This window comes from Dryobates pubescens, chromosome 6 (assembly GCF_014839835.1).
Source record: "Dryobates pubescens isolate bDryPub1 chromosome 6, bDryPub1.pri, whole genome shotgun sequence".
Taxonomy (NCBI): Eukaryota; Metazoa; Chordata; class Aves; order Piciformes; family Picidae; genus Dryobates; species Dryobates pubescens.
Window position 1 is genome coordinate 3,626,476 of NC_071617.1, and position 26,694 is coordinate 3,653,169.

Sequence of the window (26,694 nt, forward strand, 5' to 3'; positions counted from 1 at the left end):
TGACATCTAGGATTAGAAGATGGCTTTGCAACAGAGGAGGGAGAGGAGAGATGACAGTGACCCTTCCTTACTCAGGGTTTCCCCCCTCCCCCATACAAGGGCTAATCTCTAGTTATAGCAAGAGATAAAAGGTAACCATTTCATAACCATCAATACTTAGAATCATAGAATCATAGAATTATTAGGGTTGGAAGGGACCTCAAGTCTCAGCCAGTTCCACCCCCCCTGCCATGGGCAGGGACACCTCACACCACAGCAGGTTGCTCACAGCCACATCCAGCCTGGCCTTCAAAACCTCCAGGGATGAGGCTTCCACCACGTCCCTGGGCAACCTGTGCCAGGCTCTCACCACCCTCATGGGGAAGAACTTCCTCCTGACATCCAATCTGAATCTACCCAGTTCTATTTGTTCCCATTCCCCCCAATGCTATCATTACCTGACACCCTCAAAAGTCTCTCACCACCTTTCTTGTACTTCAGATACTGCACAGCTCTAAGATACTGACTAGTATGCTTTGCAGGTAGCTGAGATGGAAATCACAGCACAGAGCTTCTTGGGAAGCTCAGACAACTGCCTTCAGCCATCTGGGGGCAAATTCACAGCAGCAATGCAGCTGCCCACAGATGCACCTCCAGGACAAGTTTCTTTTTGAGGACTGTTCTTCTTTATGATGACCCAAAGATCACACAAACACCACAACAACCTGTACCATCAATGAATTCCAGATCCCAGGGATACTATCAGGTCAATCAGAAAGCCTTTCTTAGCTGCAAAACGAGGCACTTGGATGCAACGAGGAAAGCACAGAACAGCATTGCCATTACTCCTCCAATTTTTTCCTCATTTCCTTGGTTGCCCCTAAGATCATAAATTTTAAACCTCATTTTAGGAGCATTATGAACCTCAAAAGGTAAACCTCATGAAGTTCAATAAGGACAAGTGCAGAGAAGGAATAACAACAGGCACCAGTATAGGTCAGGAGCTGCCCTGCTGGAAAGCAGCTTGGAGTGCTGGTGGGCAGCAAGCTGTGCATGGCACAGCAATGTGTCCTTGTGGCCAAGAAAGCCAATGGGATCCTGGGGTCCAGCAAGGAAAGCGTGGCCAGCAGGGCTAAGGAGGTTCTGCTCCCCCTCTACTCTGCTCTGCTGAGACCACAGCTGCAATCTTGTGTCCAGTTTGGGGCTCCCCAGTTGAAGAGACAGAGACCTGCTGGAGAGAGTCCAACAGACAGATACAAGGATGCTTAGGGGACTTGAGCATCTCCCCTGTGAAGAGAGACTGAGAGCCCTGGGGCTGCTTAGTCTGGAGAGGAGAAGGCTGAGAGGGGATCTGATCAATGTCTCTCAATAGCTGAGGGGTGGCTGTCAAGTGGAGGGGGCCAAGCTCTTTTGGGTGCTGCACAGGAATAAGACAAGGAGCAACAGGTACAAGCTTGAGCACCGAGGATATCACCTCAACATGAGGAGAAACTTCTTTGCAGTGAGGGTGCCAGAGCCCTGGAGCAGGCTGCCCAGAGAGGTTGTGGAGTCTCCTTCTCTGGAGACTTTCCAACCCCACCTGGATGCATTCCTGTGTGGACTCCCCTGGGTGATGCTGCTCTGGCAGGGGGGTTGGACTGGATGATCTCTGAGGTCCCTTTCAACCTCTAATGTACTGTGACCCTGTGATACTGCAAACCTCATTTTAGGAGTAAATTTCAAGAGACTTTCTAATTAGCAACAGAAATGATGATCTACTAAAAGAGTGTGTGCATGGCCCTGACTCTTCTTGCTTCCAGCTGATTTAATAATATATGACCTGAACACTGCAAGTGAGATGCCAGGAGACCTAAAAGGAAGTGGAAAAGAAGAAAGAGAAACCAGCCTAGCTGCTTCCATTATGGCTTTTAACATCAGGAGAGAGAAGTTACTCCAGTGCATGGATGTCTCCAGCAAGGCTTCCAGAATGACAGGAGTCAGCCTTTTCACCACAGCCACCAACAGAAGCCAAGGGAAAAAGAGAGCAAGGAGTATTCCATGAAGGATTGGCAAAAAGTCCACTCAGAATGGCTCTAGAAACACAGGCAGTGAAACAGAACTGAAGAAAGTGAAAGAAGACAGCACTTGAGAGACTTTTCAGTGTGTCCCTGGACTGAAGACTTCTATTACAATCCAAGGTATTTGCTACTGAACATGAGAAGATTTCTTTATAGCACTGTAGAGTGTCTTGAGATGTAGTACAAAAAAGATCTGGATGTGCTGGAAGGTGTCCAGAGAAGGGCCACAAGGATGAGCAGAGGGCTGGAGCTGCTCTGCTATGGAGAGAGACTGAGTTGGGGCTGTTCAGTCTGGAGAAGAGAAGGCTTCGAAGAGACCTAATTGTGGCCTTGCAGTATCTTAAACGGGCTCCAAGAAAGCTGGGGAGGGACTTTTGAGGGTGTCAGGGAGTGATAGGACTGGGGGGAATGGATCCAAGCTAGAGGAGGGGAGATATAGATTGGACATTAGGAAGAAGTTCCTCACCATGAGGGCGGTGAGAGCCTGGCACAGGTTGCCCAGGGAGGTGGTGGAAGCCTCATGCCTGGAGGTTTTGAAGGCCAGGCTGGATGTGGCTCTGGGCAACCTGATCTAGTGGAAAGTGTCCCTTGCCCATGACAGGGGGATTGGAACTTGATCATAGAATCATAGAATTGTTAGGGTTGGAAAGAACCTCAAGGATCAGCCAGTTCCAACCCCCCTGCCATGGGCAGGGACACCTCACACTACAGCAGGTTGCTCACAGCCACATCCAGCCTGGCTGCAAACACCTCCAGGGATGAGGCTTCCACCACCTCCCTGGGCAACCTGTGCCAGTGTCTCAAGCCTTGGGGTCCCTTCCAACCCTGTCATTTCTGTGATTCTGAGGAGCAGACACATTTCTCAGCCCTTACAGAAGGCTACCTACTGAAGAAGCTGAAATCACACCACTGCTCTGCAATTATTGCACTGCTGCCCCCCTTACACTTGAGTTCCTGTTTGCTTTCAGCCATCACTCTGGATGTAAATACAAGAGAGAGAACCACATCCTCCACAGGACAGAATCACAGAATTGTCAGGGTTGGAAGGGACCTCAAGGATCATCTAGCTCCAACCCCCCTGCCATGGGAAGGGACAATCTAAGTGATACAAACTAATGGGCAGAGACTCATCTCCACCAAGCAAGAAGAAAAGTCTCACCTCATAATTAAGACCCAGCTCTGGGGATAGTCAATGTGTGTGCAATGCTTTAATCAAATTCCCATCCCACTTTGGACACTGTAGTGCACACAAAGAGTTAAGAGCAGATGAGGCAAGAGACAGGTTGGTTTCTCAGCCTTCTTGCACTCAGCAATAAAAAGAGGCTAGAGCATATGAGAGCACCTGTTCTGTTTTTAGAGCTCCTGAACACTGAAGTGAAAATACCAGAGAAAAAAAACCAAAACACAACACAACAACCAACCAACCAAAAAAACCCCCCACAACAAAATAAAGACACCAAATCCATCCTAACAAAAACAACAACAAAAAATATAAACATGGAAAAGGAAGACTTGAATCATAGAATCATAGAACTGGTAGGGTTGGAAGGGACCTCAAGGAGCAGCCAGTTCCAAGCCCCCTGCCATGGGCAGGGACACCTCACACTACAGCAGGTTGCTCACAGCCACATCCAGCCTGGCTGCAAACACCTCCAGGGATGAGGCTTCCACCACCTCCCTGGGCAACCTGTGCCAGGCTCTCACCACCCTCATGGGGAAGAACTTCTATGACCTAGGAATGTGCCACTTGGTGAGGGAATAGCTGGAGCCCCCCATCCCCTGTCCCACATCCCACCTAGAGGGGCCCATGAGCTCAAGCCAATACAAGTTTTACTACAGGAATAAAACTGTAAAGGTGGAATTGTTCTACACATAGAGAAGCATTCCCATGTGTCTGAGTGAGGGCAACTTGCATCATATTCTATTCTATTCTATTCTATTCTATTCTATTCTATTCTATTCTATTCCATATTGGAGCTCCTCTCCTATGGAGACAGACTGAGACAGTTGGGGTTGTTCAGCCTAGAGAGGAGAAGGCTCTGAGGAGACCTTATTGTAGCTTTCCAGTATCTGAAGGGGGCTACAAGAAGGCTGGGGAGGGACTTCTCAGGCTGTCAGGGAGTGATAGGACTGGGGGGAATGGAACAACATAGAAATGGGTAGATTCAGACTGGATGTCAGGAAGAAGTTGTTCCCCATGAGGGTGGTGAGAGCCTGGCACAGGTTGCCCAGGGAGGTGGTGGAAGCCTCAGCCCTGGAGGTTTTTGCAGCCAGGCTGGATGTGGCTGTGAGCAACCTGCTGTAGTGTGAGGTGTCCCTGCCCATGGCAGGGGGCCTGGAACTGGCTGATCCTTGAGGTCCCTTCCAACCCTAACAATTCTATGATTCTATGACCACAAATGATTTCTGCACATTACAGAGAGCTGTGTTAGCTTAAAGGACAGTATCAATGCATTCAGCCCTGCAGCAATTCCCATGCAGTGGGTACATCATTACCTGAAACAAGCCTGAAATGAAAAGGCCAGCTCCCTGAATGAAAAAAAAACCAACCACAACCAAACCCCAAACAAAATCCCTCCAACTGCTTTGAAGCAAAAGGACCAATGCCTGATTAGAATTGACAGAGACTGCCTGAATCTTTCAAGGGGATTAATGTGTTTGTCTTTCAAATCCTAAGACCCAGATTCTAATTTGATCACAAAGAAAATGTCTGTTGTGATGGCACAGCCCTTGAGTACAGTGCTTTTATATATGTATAGGTGCATATATGTATGGTGGAAGAAGTTGTAGAACAAACATTTGAAGTTGCACCCTGTTGCACAGGCAAATCCCCAGCAGGATCAGGCAGCTGCTAACCTGTTGCCAAGGGGAAAAGACTGTTATGTAAGGGGAAAATAGGAAATATTTACTTATGCAGCCAGGTTTTCCTGTCATTTTGTGGGGGGGAGTTTGGCAGATTCACACTGCAGAGACTAGAAACATAGACATGTATTTCACAGACATAGTTCATGTGTTTCATGTATAGACAAGAAATATGTACATACATGTATGTGTGGATTGATAGATAAGGTAGAGATAGAGATAGAGAGATGTATAGAGAGAAGGAGAGGTAGAGAGAGGGAGAGGTAGAGATAGAGATAGAGATAAGAGAGAGAGAGTGGAAGAGGTAGAGAAGGAGATAGAGAGAGATAGAGATAGAGATAGAGATAGAGATAGAGATAGAGATAGAGATAGAGATAGAGATAGAGATAGAGATAGAGGTAGAGATAGAGGTAGAGATAGAGATAGAGAGAGAGGTAGAGAGAGAGGTAGAGAGAGAGGTAGAGAGAGGCAGAGGTAGACAGGTAGAGGTTGAGACAGAAAAAGGTACAGGTAGAAATAGAGGGAGGTTGAGGTAGGGAGAAGGAGAGGGAGAGGGAGAGGGAGAGGGAGAGGGAGAGGGAGAGGGAGAGGGAGAGGGAGAGGGAGAGGGAGAGGGAGAGGGAGAGGGAGAGGGAGAGGGAGAGGGAGAGGGAGAGGGAGAGGGAGAGGGAGAGGGAGAGGGAGAGGGAGAGGGAGAGGGAGGGAGAGATAGAGTGAGAGAGGTTGACGTAGAGAGAGGTAGAGATAGAGGGAGTGAGAGAGAGAGGTAGAGAGAGGTAGATAAAGGTAAATAGAGAGAGAGAGAGATACAGATTATATTTAGATTGACCTGGAGAATCTACACTTGCAAGATGTAATTCTTCATCTGGAGCAGTTAACAGGAAAACCATAAACCCCTCTGATTCCTTCTTCCAAAGCAAGAACAAGGGCTGAATATCCTACCCAGGTAATGTCCAAAGAGGAACTAGATGATCCCTGAGGTCCCTTCCAAGCCTAACAATTCTATGATTCTCTATTGAAGGAGGGAAGATAAACGGCTGAGTGAGGCTGCACTGGTGGTGATCCAGCAGTCAAAAGCCACAGGAAACTTAAGAGTATGTTCCACAGAAGTACTTCAACATGCAAAAGCTGCTGTAAAATGTGGTTCAGCATGTCCTTTAAAGTAAAGGGGATTCTTAGGTTGCTAAATTCCCTGCACATTGCTGAGCCTATGATCTCTCTTTTCTCCCCCTTCCCCGCGAAACACACCCTTTCCAAACAAGCAAATGCCCAGCTGCTCCCGAGCTTGGCAGGAGAAATCCCCAAGCAGCACAGTGCTGACTACCTCTACTTTTTAATATCACTTTTAGAGGAGAACAGTACACAGCTGAAATCCATGACTCATTAAACTCCAGGCCTTCAAGCTGGATTCCAAATCATTCCTGATGTATCTGCACCTCAACCACTTACGGATCCCTTAGCTATAAGGTCGCTGCTCACTAATTTATCTGGAGAGCCTTTCCAAGTTATTAATAGCTATTGATACTATTCTCAGAGCAAAGACACTTACAGTGCCAATCCAGCACATCCATCTGTCCAATTACCTTTCTAAAGGCACTGCAGGAAGGCTGGTGACTGCTCCTGATGTTCTGCTTTTAGCTCTGCCACTGCAGATTTTGTGGTGAGAGACGTTACTGTAAACTGGGCAAGGCTCTGCCAGCTGAATGCAAAGCAGAAGGATGTGAAATGCAATAGTTACAGTGCTTTAAATACACAGTGTGGAAGAAGAACTGCCTGGGACAGAGTTTAATCCTCCTTAAAGCACAGAATCACACAGAAACATTCAGGCTGGAAAAGACCTTCAAGATCACCAAGTCCAACCCAGAACCCTACTCTGCAAGGGTCACCCCTAAGCCACAGCCCCAAGCACCACAGCCAAACCACCTGGAAACACAGCCAGGCTTGGGGACTCAAGCACCTCCCTGGGCAGCACATTCCAAGCCCTGACCACTCTTGCAGGGAAAAAATGTTTCCTAATGTCCAGTCTAAACCTACCCAGGGGCAGCTTGAGGCCATTCCCTCTTGTTCTATCACTAATTCCCTGTGAGAAGAGACCAGCAGCAGCCTCTCCACAACCTCCTTTCAGGGAGTTGTAGAGAGAATGCAGATTCACTGCCCTGAGGAGGATAGCAGAGTCCCCAGAGTATGGCAGCTGGAGCTCCTCACTTTCTGGACTGTGAGCACAAGACCACCAGCCAGGATTTCTCTCACTGTGACTCCTTCCACAAGGAGCCACTGTCATGGGTTTGGGTGCTGCTCTCCAACAGCCCTGTTGGAGCTATTAGAGAGTAGTGGATGAGGCTGCCTTAAACTGAGGCCTCCTGGATGTTGTGCACTGGCAAACTAGTCCTGGCACATGCACAGAACAGAGCATTTCTGTCACCTGCCAGAGCAGCAACAGTGTGCCTGCAGAGCTGGCAGGCTTGGGAAGTGCTCCTCAGCTGCACATGGTGGGAGAGAGAACTCAAGGCACTGCAGAAGAGTCTGGGAGCCCTGTCTCACTTTCTACTGTTGGAGAAGACTGGAACAAAATCTATCAGCCCCACCTGTATAAATCCTTCAGCTTTCTAATCAGGAGACCTGGCTCACACACACCTCAGCTACACACAAGGAAGTGCAAACTGCACCTCAGCAGGGCAGCTCTTGCTGGGCAGCCCATTCAGTAGCCTGTGGCCAGCTGGGCTGCCCAGGGAGGGGGCTGAGTTTCAAGCCCTGGATGTGTTCAGAGGTCATTTGGCTGCGGTGCTTGGGGATACGGTTTAGGGGTGAACGTTGTAGAGGAGGGTCAATAGTTGGACTTGATGATCCCAGGAGGTCTTTTCCAACCTGGATGTTTCTGTGATTCTGTGGTTAAAAGTGGTTCTAAACAGTGAGAACTCTCTGAAGAAGATCATGCTCTTTATTCACAGAATCACAGAATTGTCAGGGTTGGAAGGGACCTCAAGGAGCATCCAGTTCCAACCCCCCTGCCATGGGCAGGGACACCTCACACTACAGCAGGTTGCTCACAGCCACATCCAGCCTGGCTGCAAACACCTCCAGGGATGAGGCTTCCACCACCTCCCTGGGCAACCTGTGCCAGTCTCTCACCACCCTCATGGGGAAGAACTTCTTCCTAACATCCAATCTGAATTCACCCATTTCTAGTTTTGTTCCATTCCCCCAAGTCCTATCACTACCTGACAACAATTCCCTCCCCAGCTTTCTTGGAGCCACAGTAGGCTTAGAAGGCCACAGTAAGGTCTCCTGTGAGCTACAAAACAAAGGTCATTAAACTCCCCTTAATGCACAAAGGTCTTCTTGGGGCTTTGATCATCCACCCACTAGAATCACATTGCCTTGTGCCTGTACACTTCTTTCATGACAAGGATAACAATGGAATTATTGGGCAGTTCAGGAGCCACACCAATTCACCACCAAGTTTCACGATTCTCAGGTCTAAAAGATCACCTTGGTTAAACCAGTTTTGATTTCCCTCCCTGCTGATGGTGATTAGTTCTGAGGACAGTGCCAAGAGCATGCTTCAAGGAGTAATAAAAACCTAATCCTCACAGCAGCTTACATCAGGTTTGCAAGATAGTAAGGCCTGGAGGCATGGAAGCATTCTGCCATTTGTCAAATCTTACTTTTCCAAACATCACAAAAGCAAGACACTTTCCCCAGTGCAGTGATACCAGCATGCTTTACTCCAGCATCACAGGCTCACAGGACATCAGGGGTTGGAAGGGACCCAGAGACATCATCGAGTCCAAGCCCCCTGCCAGAGCAGGACCATACTTTCTAGCTCAGGTCACACAGGAACACATCCAGATGGGCCTTGAAAGTCTCCAGAGAAGGAGACTCCACAACCTCTCTGGGTAGCCTGCTCTGTGACCCTCACAGTAAAGAAGTTCCCCCTTGTGTTGAGGTGGAACCTCCTGTGCTGCAGCTTGCATTCATTGCCCCTTGTCCTATCCCAGGGAGCAAGTGAGCAGAGCCTGTCCCCTCCCTCCTGACCCCCAGCCCTCAGATATTTACAAATATTTATTAAATCCCCTCTAAGTCTTCTCTTTTCCAGATTAAAAAGCCCCAGGTCCCTCAGCCTCTCCTCACAGGGCAGTGCTCCAGTCCCTTCAGCATCCTGGTAGTTCTCTATTGGACCCTCTCTAGCAGATCCCTGTCCCTCTTGTACTGGGGAGCCCACAACTGAACACAGTACTCAAGATGAGGTCTCAGCAGGGCAGAGTAGAGTGGGAGGAGAACCTCCCTGGATCTGCTGGACACACTCTTCTTAATACACCCCAGGACCCCATTGGCCTTCTTGGCTACCAGGGCACATTGCTGTCCCATGGATAACTTGTTATCCACTAGCACTCCCAGGATATGCTCCTAGTAAGCAGCAATACAAACACAGGGTTCCTGCATATCTAATGTTGCAATAACAGAACAGACAGTTGGCCCCATCTAGGAGGATTCAGGGGTTTGTGATGCCAGAGAGGATAATCAGAGAACAAACTCTCTCCACAGAGATCATTTCCTCTTAAATTAGAAATACAGAATACAGAGTTAACCAGGTTGGAAAAGACCTCAGAGATCAGCAAGTCCAACCTATCACCCAACACCATCTAATCAACTAAACCAAGGCACCAAGTGCCTCATCCAGGCTCTTCCTAAACACCTGCAGGGATGGTGACTCCACCACCTCCCTGGGCAGCACATTCCAATGGCCAATCTCTCTTTCTGGGAAGAATTTCTTCCTAACATCCAGCCTAAACCTCCCTTGGTGCAGCTTGAGACTGTTCTGGTTACATCCTGCCTTCAGGTAGTTGTTTTGGTCTCTTCTCCCAGGAAACCAGCACTAGAACAAGAGGACACAGTCTCAAGCTGCCCCAGGGGAGGTTTAGGCTGGAGGTGAGGAGAAAGTTCTTCCCAGAAAGAGTAATTTGCCATTGGAATGTGCTGCCCAGGGAGGTGGTGGAGTCACTGTCCCTGGCAGTGTTCAAGAAGAGACTGGATGAGGCACTTGGTGCCATGGTTTAGTTGATTAGATGGTGTTGGGTGATAGGTTGGACTTGGTGATCTGCTTAGTTCTATTCTATTCTATTCTATTCTATTCTACTCCTATTCTATTCTATTCTATTCCATTCCATTCCATTCCATTCCATTCCATTCCATTCTAGACAGCAGTAAGTTCTCCCCTGAGCCTAGATTCCTTCACTTGAAAGCTAAGCACCCTTGAAAACCATGAAGGGTCATCAATAACAAGTTAATAACAACCCTGCAAGGCCTTATCAACTGCAGAGTGATATGTTACAGGGGACAGTATATCCAGCACTTATAAGTGCCTTGCCAGTATGCTCAGAGAGAGGATGGATCCTGATGCTTAACTACACAGCAAATATAAACAACTTCTACTGCTGCTCTTGCAGCACAGAATGGTCTGGGGTTGCAGATGGATGTTTGGAGACTCTTAGATACAATGAACACGTAAGCAATGGCAAGGGAAATCTAACTAAATACCAGAAAGCTACCACAGAACACTTGCAAGAAGCTGCACAGCTTTTCCTGCTTGCATCAGATCATCAGGTTGCAGATGGCACCAAGTTAGGTGTCAGTGGTGATCTGCACCAGGGTAGGGAGGCTCTACAGAGGGACTTGGAGAGATTGGATCCGTGGCCAATGTTACCAGGATGAGCTTCAACAAGGCCAAGTGCCAGGTCCTGCACTTGGGGCACAACAACCCCAAGCAACACCACAGGCTTGGGGCAGTGTGGCTGGAAAGCTGTCTGGCAGAAAGGGTCCTGGGGGTGCTCATAGACAAGCAGCTGAAGAGGAGCCAGCAGTGTGCCCAGAGGGCCAAGAAAGCCAAAGGCATCCTGGCTGGGATTAGAAATGCTGTGTCCAGCAGGAGCAAGGAGGGGATTGTCCCCTGGGACTCAGCTCTGGGGAGGCCACACCTTGAGGACTGTGTCCAGTTTTGGGCAGCTCAATCCAAGAGAGCTGTGGAGATGCTGGAGCCAGGGCAGAGGAGGGCAAGGAAGCTGGGAAGGGCCTGGAGAAGAAATCTGATGAAGAGCAACTGAAGAAGCTGGGGATGGTTAGTGTGAAACAGAGGAGGCTGAGAGAAGATCTCATTGCTGTCTACAACTACCTGAAAGCAGGTTGTGGAGAGGCTGCTGCTGGTCTCTTCTCACAGGTAATTAGTGACAGAACAAGAGGGAATGGCCTCAAGCTGGCCCTGAGTAGGTTTAGACTGGACATTAGGAAACATTTTTTCATGGCAGGAGTGGTCAGGGGTTGGAATGTGCTGCCCAGGGAGGTGGTTGAGTCCCCAAGCCTGGCTGTGCTTCCCGGTGGTTTGGCTGTGGTACTTGGGGCTATGGTTTAGGGGTGACCCTTGTAGAGTAGGGTTCTGGGTTGGACTTGGTGCTCCTGAGGGTCTTTCCCAGCCTGAATGTTTCTGGGATTCTGTGTTCCATTTGGTTTTGCAGAGGTGGGAATGCTGTTGTAAGTAAAAACTACAAAGGGATACTGATATATGTTAGCTCTTATCTTCAAAGTTCAGAGGCAGAAGTAAAATTTACAGTTGTAAGGTGCATGATGTCCTCTGCCTGCCTAACACAGGCATGAGGCAAAGCCTCCAAAGAAAAATCACACTGCAAAACATTACAACCTTAGTTGCTTAGCTGACATCAGAAACACTCACCAGTCAGGGGGGAGGAGGAGAGGAAAATCTACACAAACACAACAAACCCAAAGGGACTCATTTTGAAATGTTGGTTTTCAAAGCATGAACTGAATGAGAAAAGGTTCCTAGATCTAAAAGGTGCCCAGGAGAAGTATCAGGGTCTGAACCTTTCACTCACCTAAGTATACAGCAGCAAACCCATCAGTTTGGCAGCTAGCTCATGTCATACCCAAATGACTGCTACAACTAAGGCTCTTAACTTCTACAGCTGGTAACACCTGGCCCCCAAATCCTTCATCCTTCATGAGAGGAAGGTAAACTAGCTAAGGATAGGATAGGATAGGATAGGATAGGATAGGATAGGATAGGATAGGATAGGATAGGATAGGATAGGATAGGATAGGATAGGATAGAGTGGGATGGGATGGGATGGAATGGAATGGAATGGAATAGAATGGAATGGAATGGAATGGAATGGAATGGAACAGAATAGAATAGAATAGAATAGAATAGAATAGAATAGAATAGAATAGATTAGAATAGAATAGAATAGAATAGAATAGAATAGAATAGCATAGAATAGCATAGCATAGCATAGCATAGAATAGAATAGAATAGAATAGAATAGAATAGAATAGAAGTAACCAGGTTGGAAAGACCTTTAAGTTCATCCAGTCCAACCTATCACCCAGCACCATCTAATCAACTAAACCATGGCACCAAGAGCCCCATCCAGTCTCTTCCTAAACACCTCCAGTGATGGTGACTCCCAAGCACACACAAAGAGAGTTCAGAGGATCACAAGATGTCAGAGGTTGGAAGGGACCTCTGGAGATCATTGAGACCAACCCCCCTGCCAGAGCAGGACCAGAGAATCCAGCACAGGTCACACAGGAACACATCCAGACAGGCCTTGAAAGTCTCCAGAGAAGGAGACTCCACAACCTCTCTGGGCAGCCTGTTCCAGTGCTCTGTGAGCCTCCCAGTGAAGAAGTTCCTCCTCATGTTGAGGTGGAACCTCCTGTGCTGTAGTTTACATCCACTGCCCCTTGTCCTAAACCCCTTGCACTCAATTTGTCTCTAGGCTTGCCTTGGAGCTGCTTATTGCTTTACCTACAGACCAGAGTGCAGTCCTGAAAATTGCCACAGAGTTGACACCTATGTCTCAGCAGACTTGAATTTCAGAGCTGCCTTCATCCATGTCCTTAAAATGCCACAAGACCTAGAAGTCCATATGCTCAGAAGCACTTGAAGCTTGGCAAACTTGAGCATGGTGCCATGGTTTAGTTGATTAGATGGTGTTGGATGATGGGTTGGACTTGATGATCTTGAAGGTCTCTTCCAATCTGGTCTATTCTATTCTATTCTATTCTATTCTATTCTATTCTATTCTATTCTATTCTATTCTATTCTGTTCTATTCTATTCTATTCTACTGGTTGTACCCACTTGCCAGCCATGCAAGGTCCAGGAAGCACATATCCCCCACCTACATCTTGCTAAAGGAGATGTCACAGAGTCACACACATAAGAGTCCTTAGGAACTCAGTTTTGGTTTCAAACACAGCCTGAGCAAGCAAAGCCCTGCCACCTAACAGTGTATTACTCACAGCGGTCCTACCTCACAGATCAGACCTGCCTGTAATAGATTCCACTTCCACCTTCTGTGCTCCTGACACACTCCACTCATAGAATCACAGAACATTAGAGGTTGAGCCTCCAGAGATCATCAAGTCCAACCTAGGATCACCTAAGGCAGTCCACACAGGAATGCACCCAGGTGGGGTTGGAATGTCTGCAGAGAAGGAGACTTCTCCACAACTTCTCTGTAGAGAAGTTTCTCCTCAGACCAACACTTTAAAAGCCAAAGATCTCTTTCTTTTTAAGTCTAATTCTTTTTTAACTGAATGAACTCTCATTTAGCTCAAGATTTTTAGGTCATTCATCTTTGGCCCTATTTACCTTAAAAACTCTTTCAGTACACACCATAGCCTTTTCCCCACTGCCCTCAGTCTTGCACCCTAGCAGTTTCTTCCTTCCAAAGTCCTCTCCACCTTTGCTTGAAGCCTTTTCGTTCACTCACCTTGGATCTAAGTGCTCCCTTAATCTTCTCCATGTGAATGGAGTAACTCCAATAACCTGTCTGGATTAGCAGAGGACAAAGTGGAGTCTTGCCTCATGGCTCCTGATCTACACCACCTTAAAAGGAACTACATCCCATGCTTCCTACACCTCCCTCTACTAATTGTCCTTATGCAGCCTTTGACAGTATTTCCTGCTTGCACAGGACAGTAAGGTGTAGGTGCCTTGAATACAACTTCTTCTGGTCTTCCATAGCTGTAACTGTAGCCCTGACAGATGCCTCTGCACCCTGAGCACTGCATTGATACAGAACAGCTACCACGACTGACTTCTAATCGAGTTGCTCCAATTAGACACAGCTACCTATGAACAACAGTTAAACCACTAGCACACAGAATCACAGAGTATTAGAGGCTGGAAGGGACCTCCAGAGATCATCAGGTCAAACCCCCTGCCAGAGCAGCATCACCCAGGGGAGTCTGCACAGGAATGCATCCAGAGGGGTCTTGAAAGTCTCCAGAGAAGGAGACTCCACAACCTCTCTGGGCAGCCTGCTCCAGGGCTCTGGCACCCTCACTGCAAAGAAGTTTCTCCTCATGTTGAGCTGAAACCTTCTATGTTCAAGTTTGTCTCCATTGTTCCTTGGCTTATTGCTGTGCACCACCCAAAAGAGCTTGGACACCTCCCCTTGACCCCCCAGCCCTCAGCTATTGAGAGACATTGATCAGATCCCCTCTCAGCCTTCTCTTCTCCAGACTCAACAGCCCCAGGGCTCTCAGTCTCTCTTCACAGAGGAGATGCTCAAGTCCCCTAAGCATCCTCCTGGCTCTCCCTTGGACTCTCTCCAGCAGGTCTCTGTCTCTCTTCAGCTGGGGAGCCCCAAACTGGATACAGGATTGCAGCTGTGGTCTGAGCAGGGCAGAGCAGAGGGGGAGCAGAACCTCCTTAGCCCTGCTGGCCACACTTTTCTTGCTGCACCCCAGGATGCCATTGTCTCTCTTGGCCACAGGGGCACATTACTGTCCCCTGCAGAACTTGCTGTCCACCAGCACTCCAAGGTCTTTCTCCATGGAGCTGCTCTCCAGCAGGGCAGCCCCTAGCCTGTCCTGCTGCCTGCTGTTATTCCTCCCCAGATGCAGGACCCTGCTCTTGTCCTTTTTGAACTCCATGAGGTTTGCCTGCACCCAGCTTTCCACTGTGCTCCACCAATTGACACAGTCTGGAGAAGAGAAGACCGAGAAGGGATCTGATCAATGTCTATCAATATCTGAGGGCTGGGTGTCAAGTGGAGGGGGCCAAGCTCTTTTGGGTGGTCCTCAGTAGTAAGACAAGGAACAACAGGTACAAACCTGAACACAGAAGATTTCAGCTCAACATGAGGAGAAACTTCTTTATAGTGAGGGTGCCAGAGCCCTGGAGCAGGCTGCCCAGAGAGGTTGTGGAGTCTCCTTCTCTGGAGACTTTCCAACCCCACCTGGATGCATTCCTGTGCAGACTCCCCTGGGTGATGCTGCTCTGGCAGGGGGGTTGGACTGGATGATCCCTGGAGGTCCCTTCAACCTCTAATGTACTGTGGTACCCAGAGTAGTACCAAAGATGACTGCATCTGCTTCATGCCACTGATACCTCACAGCTGCTCAAGAATCCTTCACTCTGTCTTTCAGTCTGTGGCTCCAGGACCACGTGCTGATTTGCACCTCACTAATGGCACGCAGCCTCAGCTGGGGAAACACGATCTACCAACAGCTCCACAGGAGTAATTTAGGATGTGCTGCAATTTTAAACATCCAGGCACCTGGAGTAGGTACTGAGCCCACGCAGCCAGCTCTGCAAAGCTGTTTCCCAAACACTTTCCATCAGATCTGCTTTAACAGATCTCTTCTTTCCTACAAGGGTTTAGATATGCCAGCTGCAGAGCTTTCAAGGGAATTTTCAGCAGGCCAGTTATGTTCTTGGTTGATTTGTCCAGACATTTAGTTTTGTTCCTGCAGCCTGCTGAGGAGTGTTTAAGCAGAAGTTTGATACAGAATACAGAGTTAACCAGGCTGGAAAAGACCTTCGAGATCATCAAGTCCAACCTGTCACCCAACACCATCTGATCAACTAAACCATGGCACCAAGTGCCTCATCCAGGCTCTTCTTCAACACTTCCAGGGATGGTGACTCCACCACCTCCCTGGGCAGCACATTCCAATGGCCAATCTCTCTTGCTGGGAAGAACTTTCTTCTCATGTCAAGCCTAAACTTCCTTTGGTGCAGCTTGAGACTGTGTCCTCTTGTTCTGGTGCTGGGTGCCTGGCAGAAGAGACCAACCCCCACCTGGCTACAACCTCCCTTCAGGGAGTTGGAGAGAGCAAGAAGGTCTCCCCTGAGCCTCCTCTTCTCCAGGCTAAGCAACCCCAGCTCCCTCAGCCTCTCCTCACAGGGCTGTGCTCCAGACCCCTCCCCAGCTTTGTTGCTTTTCTCTGGACACCTTCCAGCATCTCAAAATCTTTCTTTAGCTGAGGGGCCCAGAACTGGACACAGGACTCAAGGTGTGGCCTGACCAGTGCTGATGGTGCTCTTGGAAAGATTTCTTCTCTTTACTGGAGCTGAGAGTTGCAGTGGCTCACCTACAACTCTTCCTCCTTTACTTTAGGAAAGGGAAGTCTTCCTCCTCAGAACTCAGCCTCCCATCCACAGTATTAGCTTTGCTTCAAGTGACTCCCTCAGGATCAAGTTCTTGAAGCTTGGTGGTAAAACACTGACACAGGTTGCCCAGGGAGGTGGTGGAAGCCTCATCCCTGGAGGTGTTTGCAGCCAGGCTGGATGTGGCTGTGAGCAACCTGCTTCAGTGTGAGGTGTCCCTGCCCATGGCAGGGGGGTTGGAACTGGCTGATCCTTGAGGGCCCTTCCAACCCTGACAATTCTGTGATTCTATGATTTCAGTACTATCCTGTTCTGGATTTCCAAAGGTGCTTGGTGTCTGTTTTGTTCTGCTTATCTCTCTTTTGAGTTCTGCAACCCGATTGCATCTTCTGGTAATGAAATGTGGGTGGAATTTCCCTCAAACACCCAGCAAATTGTCTTCAATACCAAGAGCTGTTATCTTCTTCACTAATAAAAGTCCCTCCCTCCACTGACAGGCAGTTAAATGTGGTGCTTAATGAAATGCTTCAAGTCATCTGGGATACTCCTATTGTTCACTTTGGCTGACAGCAGATTTGCATAACCTAGCCTTTACCATTCTTTACTTTTGTCATCAGTTTCTCCAAGTGTTGCTTCTGCCACAGCTTTTCCTTTGTGTTCCTGTCACAGGACAGCCAAACTCAGTTGTGCTGGCTTCTGCAGTTTCTGTTGGTATTTCCCCTGTCCTTGTGTTTTACCCAGACACAGACTGAAAGAACTGTTCCCTGGAGAAGAAAATCGTATCTGCCAAACAAGTGTGGTGTCCAGTCACCAACTGTGATGCTCAGCCAGCCCTCTGAAAGCTTAGGAACACATCCTAAGGGAGGTGATCTGCTGGAGAGCAGCCCCATGGAGAGGGACCTGGGAGTGCTGGTGGATAACAAGTTATCCAAGAGACAGCAATGTGCTCTGGTGGCCAAGAAGGCCAATGGGATCCTAGGGTGCATTAAGAAGAGTGTGTCCAGCAGATCCAGGGAGGTTCTCCTCCCACTCTACTCTGCCCTGCTGAGACCTCACCTTGAGTACTGCATTCAGTTTAAGAGGGACAGGGATCTGCTGGAGATGGTCCAGCAGGATGCTGAAGGGACTGGAGCACTGCCCTGTGAGGGGAGACTGAGGGACCTGGGGCTTTTTAGTCTGGAGAAGAACTAGAGGGGATTTAATAAATGTTTACAAATATCTGAGGGCTGGGGGTCAGGAGGGAGGGGACAGGCTCTGCTCACTTGCTCCCTAGGACAGAACAAGGGGCAATGGATGTAAGCTGCAGCACAGGAGGTTCCACCTCAACACAAGGGGGAACTTCTTTCTTGTAAGGGTCCCAGGGTACTGGAGCAGGCTGCCCAGAGAGGTTGTGGAGTCTCCTGCTCTGGAGACTTTCAAGGCCCATCTGGATGTGTTCCTGTGTGACCTGAGCTAGATTGTATGATCCTGCTCTGGCAGGAGGGTTGGACTCAATGATGTCTTTGGGTCCCTTGCAACCCCTGACATCCTGTGAGCCTGTGAACAGCAGTGTCTGTTGGACAAGCTTCAGGAAACTTCATCTTACACTTCATTGTCTCTCCCCATCATCACCCTCTGAAGAGCTTCCATCAGGAATCTACTTGCCTCTAGCCTTGGCACAAATCCTCAAAGGCAACAACACTCTGCTTGCGCTCAGACTGTTCTGCTACCCACCCCAAGGGACTTTACCCAAGCAAAAGCATTCAGGATTTTTTGGCCATGCTTGGTTTCTTTATGTGGAAAAGAATGGAGAAAAGTATTTCATTCCAATTCTCTTCCCAGGGCTGAAAATGAAACTGAACCTGAGCTTCACCCTGGTCTATTCTATTCTATTCTATTCTATTCTATTCTATTCTATTCTATTCTTGAGCATTCTTGACTTGATCCCAAGATCTTCCTGGCAAAGGTTTGAGTTCCCATGGAAGCTGCTCTACTGGTTCACTTTGCATGCAAGCAGCTCCAAGTTTCCTGTGTTTCCCATCCTCATTGCCTCATACCTCTGACCCAGATGATTGTTGATTGTATTGACCCAAGGTACTACTGACACTGCTTGTGAACAAGATGCTGCTTAGAAGCCTATCCTACCACTAAAGTGAAAGTTTGCATCTTTCTCCTCTCTCCTTTCCTCCTGATGGAAAAAGTCTGTAATCTTATTAACTGCAACAGCTGTAAATAGTTGCTGTTCCAAAGCAGTCCCACGTGGCCTGGGATAGCACTTTTGACTTCAAGCTCCAAGAAAATCATTCTCACCCCCAGTCAGCAAAGCCTTCTGTTCTTTAGCTCAAGATACTCAAATTAACTCACTCCTCCAAAACAAATCACAAATCTCCCTTGCAAGCTTTTCAAGCCACAAATCTCCTGTTCCCCCTCCCCAGCTGCCAAAGGTCTCTTCACCCATGTTTTGAGATTTCCACATTCTTCTCTCCTGGATTGTTTCCCAAGTTATTTATCTTAATAGTTCCTCTGGACTCAGGCTGGAACCTCCCTTTAAGTCACTTGCTCAGTCATCTAATCATACCCTTAATCCCTCTTGACAGATCTAACCCCAACCAGCTACCTGAGCTGAAAGAAGGAAACCCTGCCCTACCTATTACACAGAACCAGCTCCATGCCCTTACAGAAATAATGGCATGCAATTCCTAGATCATCTTTCCTGATAGTAACTGTTCCACTGACCACCTTTTCTTTTCATCTCCTGATGACTGCTAACACCTTTCTACCTCCTTCATGTTTAAGGCTTCCTAAATGATCTCCTTCAGCCTTTTTACATGAATATGGATTTTAGGCTTTCATGAGAGAGGCCTGAAAGGAGAGTCAAGGAAGGAAAATTAAAAACAAACAAACAAGAAGGGAAAGGGAAAGGAGAGAACAGAAAAAGGGGAAGGGAAAGAAGAGAGTAGAAAAAGGGGGAAGGGAAAGAAGAGAAAAGGGGGAAGGGAAAGAAGAGAAAAAGGGGAAGGGAAAGAAGAGAAAAGGGGGAAGGGAAAGAAGAGAAAAGGGGGAAGGGAAAGAAGAGAAAAAGGGGAAGGGAAAGAAGAGAAAAGGGGGAAGGGAAAGAAGAGAAAAGGGGGAAGGGAAAGAAGAGAAAAAGGGGAAGGGAAAGAAGAGAAAAGGGGGAAGGGAAAGAAGAGAAAAGGGGGAAGGGCAAGAAGAGAAAAAGGGGAAGGGAAAGAAGAGAAAAAGGGGAAGGGAAAGAAGAGAAAAGGGGGAAGGGAAAGAAGAGAAAAAGGGGAAGGGAAAGAAGAGAACAGAAAAGGGGGAAGGGAAAGAAGAGAAGAAGGGAAAGGGACAGAAGAGAACAGAAAAAGGGGAAGGGGAAGGGAAGGAACAGAAAAAGGGAAAGGGAAGGAAAGGGAAGGAAAGGGAAGGAAAGGGAAGGAAAGGGAAGGAAAGGGAAGGGGAAAGGGAAGGAAAGGAAAGGAAAGGGGAAAGGGGAAGGGAAAGAAAAAGGGGAAGGGATAGAAGAGAACAGAAAAGGGGGAAGGGAAAGAAGAGAAAAAGGGAAAGGGACAGAAGAGAACAGAAAAAGGGGAAGGGGAAGGGAAGGAACAGAAAAAGGGAAAGGAAAGGGAAGGAAAGGAAAGGGGAAGGGGGAAGGGAAAGAAAAAGGGAAAGGAAAAGAATATTTTTTAAAATAAAGGAAAATTTAAAAAAAGAAAGGAAAGGAAAGGAAAATGCTTTTAAAAAAAGGGGGAAAAAGCAGTTTTCCAACAAATTAACCAACGAAACCATCAAGCTAAGTCTGAACGTGTATCTGGTATTATATAGAAGAAAAAGCCACAGAATATGGTTGTTATTATTTCCAAACACCACCAGCAAAAGAAACCCCCAACCTAGCTTGGGATAGCACACTGAATGCTAGGAAAATGAAAATGTGACACCATTAACAAAACCCAAACAACAGCCCAGTTAGGCTCATCCTATACTTAAGTCTTTTGGGGTTCTTTCTGGTCTCAGGAAAGGTTGGCTGTGTTTTCAAACAATATAAAGCAAGGGAGGAACCACAGAGTTGTTAGGGTTGGAAGGGACCTCAAGGATCACTGAGTTCCAACCCCCCTGCCATGGCCAGGGACACCTCACACTAGATCTCTACCTTTTGAAGAGGTTTTTGCAAACCTAGAAGCAGTTCAATACTATAAGGTGGATTACAGAGATCATACTTGGTGCAGTAGCTAGGAAGGTTCACAGAATCATAGAATTGTTAGGGTTGGAAGGGACCTCAAGGATCATTGAGTTCCAACCCCCCCTGCCATGGCCAGGGACACCTCACACTAGATCTCTACCTTTTGAAGAGGGTTTTGCAATCATAGGAGCAGTTCAATATTAGAAGGTTGATTACAGAGATCATACTTGGTGGAGTAGCTAGGAAGGACCACAGAACTGTCAGGGTTGGAAGGGACCTCAAGGATCATCGAGTTCCAACCCCCCTGCCACGGCCAGGGACACCTCACACTGGATCAGGAAAAAAGGCCACAATCTTCACAGCACAAAAATACAGCAGGAAAAGACTCTGTGGGATGTTCTGGCACAGTTCTACAGGAGACTCATTAGCAAACACCTGCCAGCAGGACAATCCTGCTGAGGACCGAGAACGGGGCTAAAGGCAGACTAGGAAAAACACCAAAGCAAAGCAAAAATGGAAGTGAGAACTGGAAAGGTGGGGAGGAGGGAGGGGGGAAAAAAAGTATATTTGGGTTTACATGAATGAGAGGTTTGTGTGTAGGAGTAGTAGTGGGAATCCAGTTTCTTCACATTTCATTGTGTAATTGTGCTGTGTAGTAGTGTTCCAGCCCGATTCGTTGTGCAACGCTATTGCGTGGCACGGTTCGTTGAGCAACTTTGCTGCGTGGTACAGGGTTGGTGTCTCTCTCTTTTTTTTTTTTTTTATATCATTATTATGATTTTTTTTATTATTTATTTAATGATATTGGAACATTAGGCAACGGCCTGGCATACCATAATTTGTGTTTTCTCTTGTGCAACCTCACTGCCACGGCTCTCGACACGAGGGCGGATTGCACGGACTCGCGCGCCGGCGCTGAAGTCGCGGGTTTAACGTCTCTCCGCTCAGAGATGGCAAAAGGAGACAAGTGCTTGCTTGGGGTTTGGGGTTGGTTTGTTTTTTCTGAGTGAAGAAACACACACCCACAAAAAGCAGCAAACTGAGTAGCTAGTTAAGTGGAACTCAGGCCATTAAGATGTTAGGGGTTGGAAGGGACCTCCGCAGATCATCGAGGCCAACCCCCCCTGCCAGAGCTGGACTGTAGAATGCAGCACAGGTCACACAGGAACACAGCCAGATGGGGCTTGAAAGGCTCCAGAGAAGGAGGCTCCACAACCTCCCTGGGCAGCCTGGCCCAGTGTTCTGTCACCCTCGCAGTGAAGAAGGTCCTCCTCACATTGAGGTGGGACCTCCTGTGCTGTAGCAGGTATGACTTCATGAAAGAGCAGTGCAGCATCCCCTTGCACATGATACTTCCTTACCCAGAGCTACCTTGTAACTAGATTGTATGATATTATGTATTTCATATATCCATACCCAACTCTAAAATCCTGCAGGTGGACCTTGTTTTACATAACACTGGGAATAAACAAGAACAGTAACATACTTCTGGTGTGACTTTGGCTCTACCCAAAGCTATCCTTACAGGGATCTGCTGAAACCCACGACCTGAACAAGACACTCTCCACCTCTTAGGCAAAATGCAACCAATTACTTTTCATTGCAGCGGACTCCTGTGTGAACCTCAACACAAGAGGGAACTTCTTTCCTGTAAGGGTCCCAGAGCACTGGAACAGGCTGCCCAGAGAGGTTGTGGAGCCTCCTGCTCTGGAGATTTTCAAGGCCCATCTGGATGTGTTCCTCTGTGACCTGTGCTGGATTGTATGGTCCTGCTCTGGCAGGGGGGTTGGACTCGATGATCTCTTTGGGTCCTTTCCAACCCCTGACATCCTGTGAGCCTGTGAACAGCAACACTGCTGAACTTAGAGCAAAAATTTACCAACTCACTACTGCAAAAGTCTGAATGACTTCAGCATATTTTAAATGCCATCACAGCATCATCCTACTACTGCTGAACACTCCTCAAAACCAGAAATAAAGCTTGCTCTACACCTAGCATTAATTTATGCTACTTAACTTTACATTGCTCACATATCATCTTTTTCATCCCTCTGGGGTTTCCCCACCACCACCCTTAACTCTTGCCTTATGAGCAGAGGCTGAGGGACCTGGGGCTTTTTAGTCTGGAAAAGAGAAGACTTAGAAGGCATTTAATAAATGTTTAACAATATCTGAGGGCTGGGGGTCAGGAGGGAGGGGACAGGCTCTGCTCACTTGCACCCTGGGATAGGACAGGGAGCAATGGATGTAAGCTGCAGCACAGGAGGTTCCACCTCAACACAAGGGGGAACTTCTGTACTCTAAGGTTCCCAGAGCACTGGAACAGGCTGCCCAGAGAGGTTGTGGAGTCTCCTGCTCTGGAGGCTTTCAAGGCCCATCTGGATGTGTTCCTGTGTGACCTGAGCTAGATTGTATGGTCCTGCTCTGGCAGGGGGGCTGGACTCGATGATCTCTTCAGGTCCCCTCCAGCATCCTCTGATCCTGTGAACTTTTGGTTCCAACAGGCATGGTCCATACACAGACTCCAATAACATGCTTGAGGTTCAGGAAATACAATCAGAACTTTGGATGTCTTTTTTCCCAAACGAATCAAGCAATCCATAAGGACCAAAACCTTTGTCCCCACATCTGTCTTTATATCCCTCTGTAAAGGCCACTGGCCCAGTATCTCCTTTCATGCATCACCTGGCAGTTTAGGAACAATTGTGTGTTACCAGAGACAGAGAGCAAACACTGGCAGATCACAATGCAATGCTGCTGCAAGCAGTTTTATTTGGTCTTATATTCTGGCAGGTTTTAAACACAGAAGAAAACAACATCCACGCAGGCTTAATGAACTAGGGCAGCAAAACCTGAGGGTAGCAAATAGTGAAGGGAGGGGGAGGGAAGGGGACACCAACAAAAAGTGAACTCTCTCCATCTACACCATAAGATTAATTTATTATCTGGCAGATGGCAGAAGGGAGGGGGGCGGAAAAGAGAAGACTGCTGATGCAGTGTGAGCTTCCCGGCTGTAATGAAGGCCTCACAGTTCTCACTTACACTGCCACAAAATAGATCCCTAGCTGCATTCACTCCAGACTTTGGGGGTGTGGTGGGGTTTTTTTGGCTCCATTCGTTTGGAGGTTTAAAGAAAAATACATAAATCCAACCTAGACCTCATCACTGCATGGCCAACTCGGGGGGAGGAAAGAAATAAACAACAAGAAGATCCAGAGAAGCGATTTTCTTGCCGGCTGCCCAAGGCTAGTCACAACAGCAACTATGAAAGCTGCGACTCTTCTCCCCCCCTGCTCCTCTTGGTTTGATCAGCCAGAGTGAGACATTCACGCTCAGCAACGCTTCCAGAGGTCATTGGAGCAAGTTCCCATCCCATCTGCTGCTGCTCCAGCACTGAAAGCTGCTTTATTTTTCAGTTATTCCCCCCCCCCCCCGCCCCCCGCATTTCTCCATAGTTCCAGATATTTTCTCTTCCTTCAGCATCTTCCACAATTGCAGTCATGGGATGCCCATACTCAAAAAAAAAACCCAAGAGAAAAACGAGGGCAGCATTCTGGAAACGGAAAACGGCAGAACTGAGCCAAACGCGCTTAACGGGAGATGAGAAGCTTCTGCACTGGCAGGGACAACGTCCCCTCATTGATCCTGCCGAACTCCACGCAATGCTGTCACTCAGGGCTCACACCTGCCGCAGAAGCCAAAGGCTGGCCTGAGCTCCGGCACCGATTTACCGGCAGCCTCCGCTTACCTCCGGCAGCAGATTCCCGTACGTACGACCACCCCCCAAAGCACGCTGCGGTGTGCGAAGGAAACGGAGGAACGACGGCTCCGGGAAGCGGATCTTGCTAGCGCCGGCGCCCGGGGGACACCCTCACCTTCCCCCGGAGGGATGCCCCGCGCACCCCGGGCCGTTACACGGGATTAGGACAGATAAACAACCAGAGCACCCACGCAACTCGCAGAAGGACGAGGAGGAGAGGCGGCTGCGGACGGGTCTTGCCCCTCACCCATCGCCGAGACGCGATGGCAGGCCCGGGCCCGGCGGCCGCCCCAGCCCCCGGCGGAGCGCGGCGGCGTCTCCCGGGAGACGGAGCCATCTTGAACCCGCCGCGGTGACAGCGGGCGAGCGGCGATGGCGGGGCCGCCGCGGCGCCTTACCTCGGATGCTCCAGGTCCAGCGGTAGAACTCGAGGGTGTCGTTCACCACGCTGGACACCAGGCCCATGGCGCGGGGGGGCTCGGCGGCGGCGGCACCCATGGTGAGCAGCAGCAGCAGCGGCGGAGCCGGCAAGACCTTATCTCGGCGCTCGCGTCCGTGCCTCTGCGCCGGGGCTGCTGCTGCTGCTGCCCTTCTACAGCCGGGGATGTGATTTAAATCTCTATCTCTCGGTATCTTCCCTCCAGACTCCGCCTCGCTCCCGTCACCGGCTCCCGTACCCCGCGGGCAAGGAGGAGGGCGAGGAGGCGGAGGCGGGCGGAGATGGAGCGAGGAGGGAAGAAGCAGCGGGGGAAGGGGGGGCTGGGTAGCGGGAACCGGCGCGGCGGCCGCGGCTCCGCAGCACCGTCCGCGGCGCGGTGCGGGGCGCTCCGCTCCGCTGGTGTCACGTGGCCGCCCGCTCGGTGGCCGCCGGCCGCTGCCCGCGGGGTGCGCGGAGGCCTGGCTCCGGCCGCGCAGGCGCACGGCCGCAGCCCTGCCGCTACCGGCGGAGGGGACTGCGGCGGGAACAGGTGCGGGCAGCCCGTGGCCATGCTCTAGGGACCCCTTCTCCTCCGCCCCCCGTGGGGGTGCGGGGTGGAAAAGGGATGCTTAGGTCTTGATTTGCCTTTTATTTTCAGATAGGTAGGGGCAATAAGTATTTCGTTCGACTTTTGTTTCTTTGCCTCCTTTTTTTCCCCTTCTTTTTATTTTTATTTTCTCTCTCTCTCTCTCTCTCTCTCTTTTTTTTTTTTTTTTTTTTTAGGCCGTTCGGATTTTTCTTCTTCTCTCCTTTCCCTCTCGCTTCCCCTTGATGGACAGCCCAAGTCAGCGACATGAGCAGTGGTCACTTCACGTCAGGCTGTTCTCTTATGCAGGGTGCTGGCTGTTCAGCCTCTGAGAGAAGCCCATCCCCTCCCAGCACTGATAAAACCAGCAGCTGCAGTGGGATCTCACTACCTCCCTGCCTCACTGGCACCGATTGGTGCCATTTCCCTGACCGACAACTTGCTCAGCCTCCTCAAGGCACCACCGAGATGTCTCTCGCGCTGTCTTCACTTTCAGCTCCTGGACCAAAGCCTTTATGCAGCCACTTAATGGCACAGAGAGGTTTGTCTGCCTGGGCTGTGGCTAGAAGCTGCAGAAGGAGCCTCCATGGCACAGGCAAGCAGGGCTGTGGGTGCAATCCCAGTTCATCCATTCTACACCTTCAACCCCAACAAACCCTCTGCCCTGTGTGGCTGCACCAGCTGCTCCTCACACACTTTGCCCCTTGCCTTCTGCCAGCTTGGGTCTTGCCTTCCCTCTTCCATGCCCCATGTTATGTGCATGGCTGCATGACACTCTAAGGAATGGTTTCCCCACAGAGGGACAGCAGGGGAGCTTCTCCACCCAAGTTGAGAGCTTTCCTCCTGGCAGACAGCAGATCAGATGGTATCTTCCTCTCCCTCCCCCAGCGCAGCACCAGCACCCGTGTCACTTGTCACTTGGCTTGGGTGAGCACAGCTCATACATCCTTCTGATAGAGTTAACCTCCGCTCAGCTCATGGACTGCCCTGGATCTTATGGATGGGAGAGACATGCTGGCCATCGCTGGTTGCCATCACTGCGAGCAGAGCTGCTGTGCCTGGAGCTCAGAAACCAGCTGGTGTTTAGGAATAGGGATCACCTGCACTGGGAAAAGGAAGAGGAGCTATGTCAACCCCTAGAGATCTGGATGGACAGGGAAGTACAACGTACCCCAATGCTGCCTGGATGTCGGAGCCAAAGCAAGGTTACCACCTGCTGATGTATGGACAGCTACTGCTTGGAATCATAGAATTGTTAGGGTTGGAAGGGACCTCAAGGATCATCCAGTTCCAATCCCCCTGCCATGGGCAGGGTCACCTCACACTGCAGCAGGTTGCTCAGAGCTACATCCAGCCCAGCCTTAAACACCTCCAGGGATGAGGCTTCCACCACCTCCCTGAGCAACCTGTTCCAGTGTCTCACCACCCTCATGGGGAAGAATTTCTTCCCAACAT

General features: G+C 49.2%; 1 protein-coding gene across 1 annotated transcript in view; it reads right to left on the reverse strand.

The window, feature by feature from the left end:
* Nucleotides 1-25,061, reverse strand: part of ELOVL4 (ELOVL fatty acid elongase 4) — a 53,576-nt gene extending 28,515 nt beyond the window's left edge. The window contains exon 1 of the mRNA XM_054162549.1: nucleotides 24,634-25,061. Within this exon, the coding sequence (XP_054018524.1) occupies nucleotides 24,634-24,733 (100 nt within the window). The 5' untranslated portion in view covers nucleotides 24,734-25,061. The remainder of the gene's footprint in view (nucleotides 1-24,633) is intronic.
* Nucleotides 25,062-26,694: the final 1,633 nt, after the last annotated feature.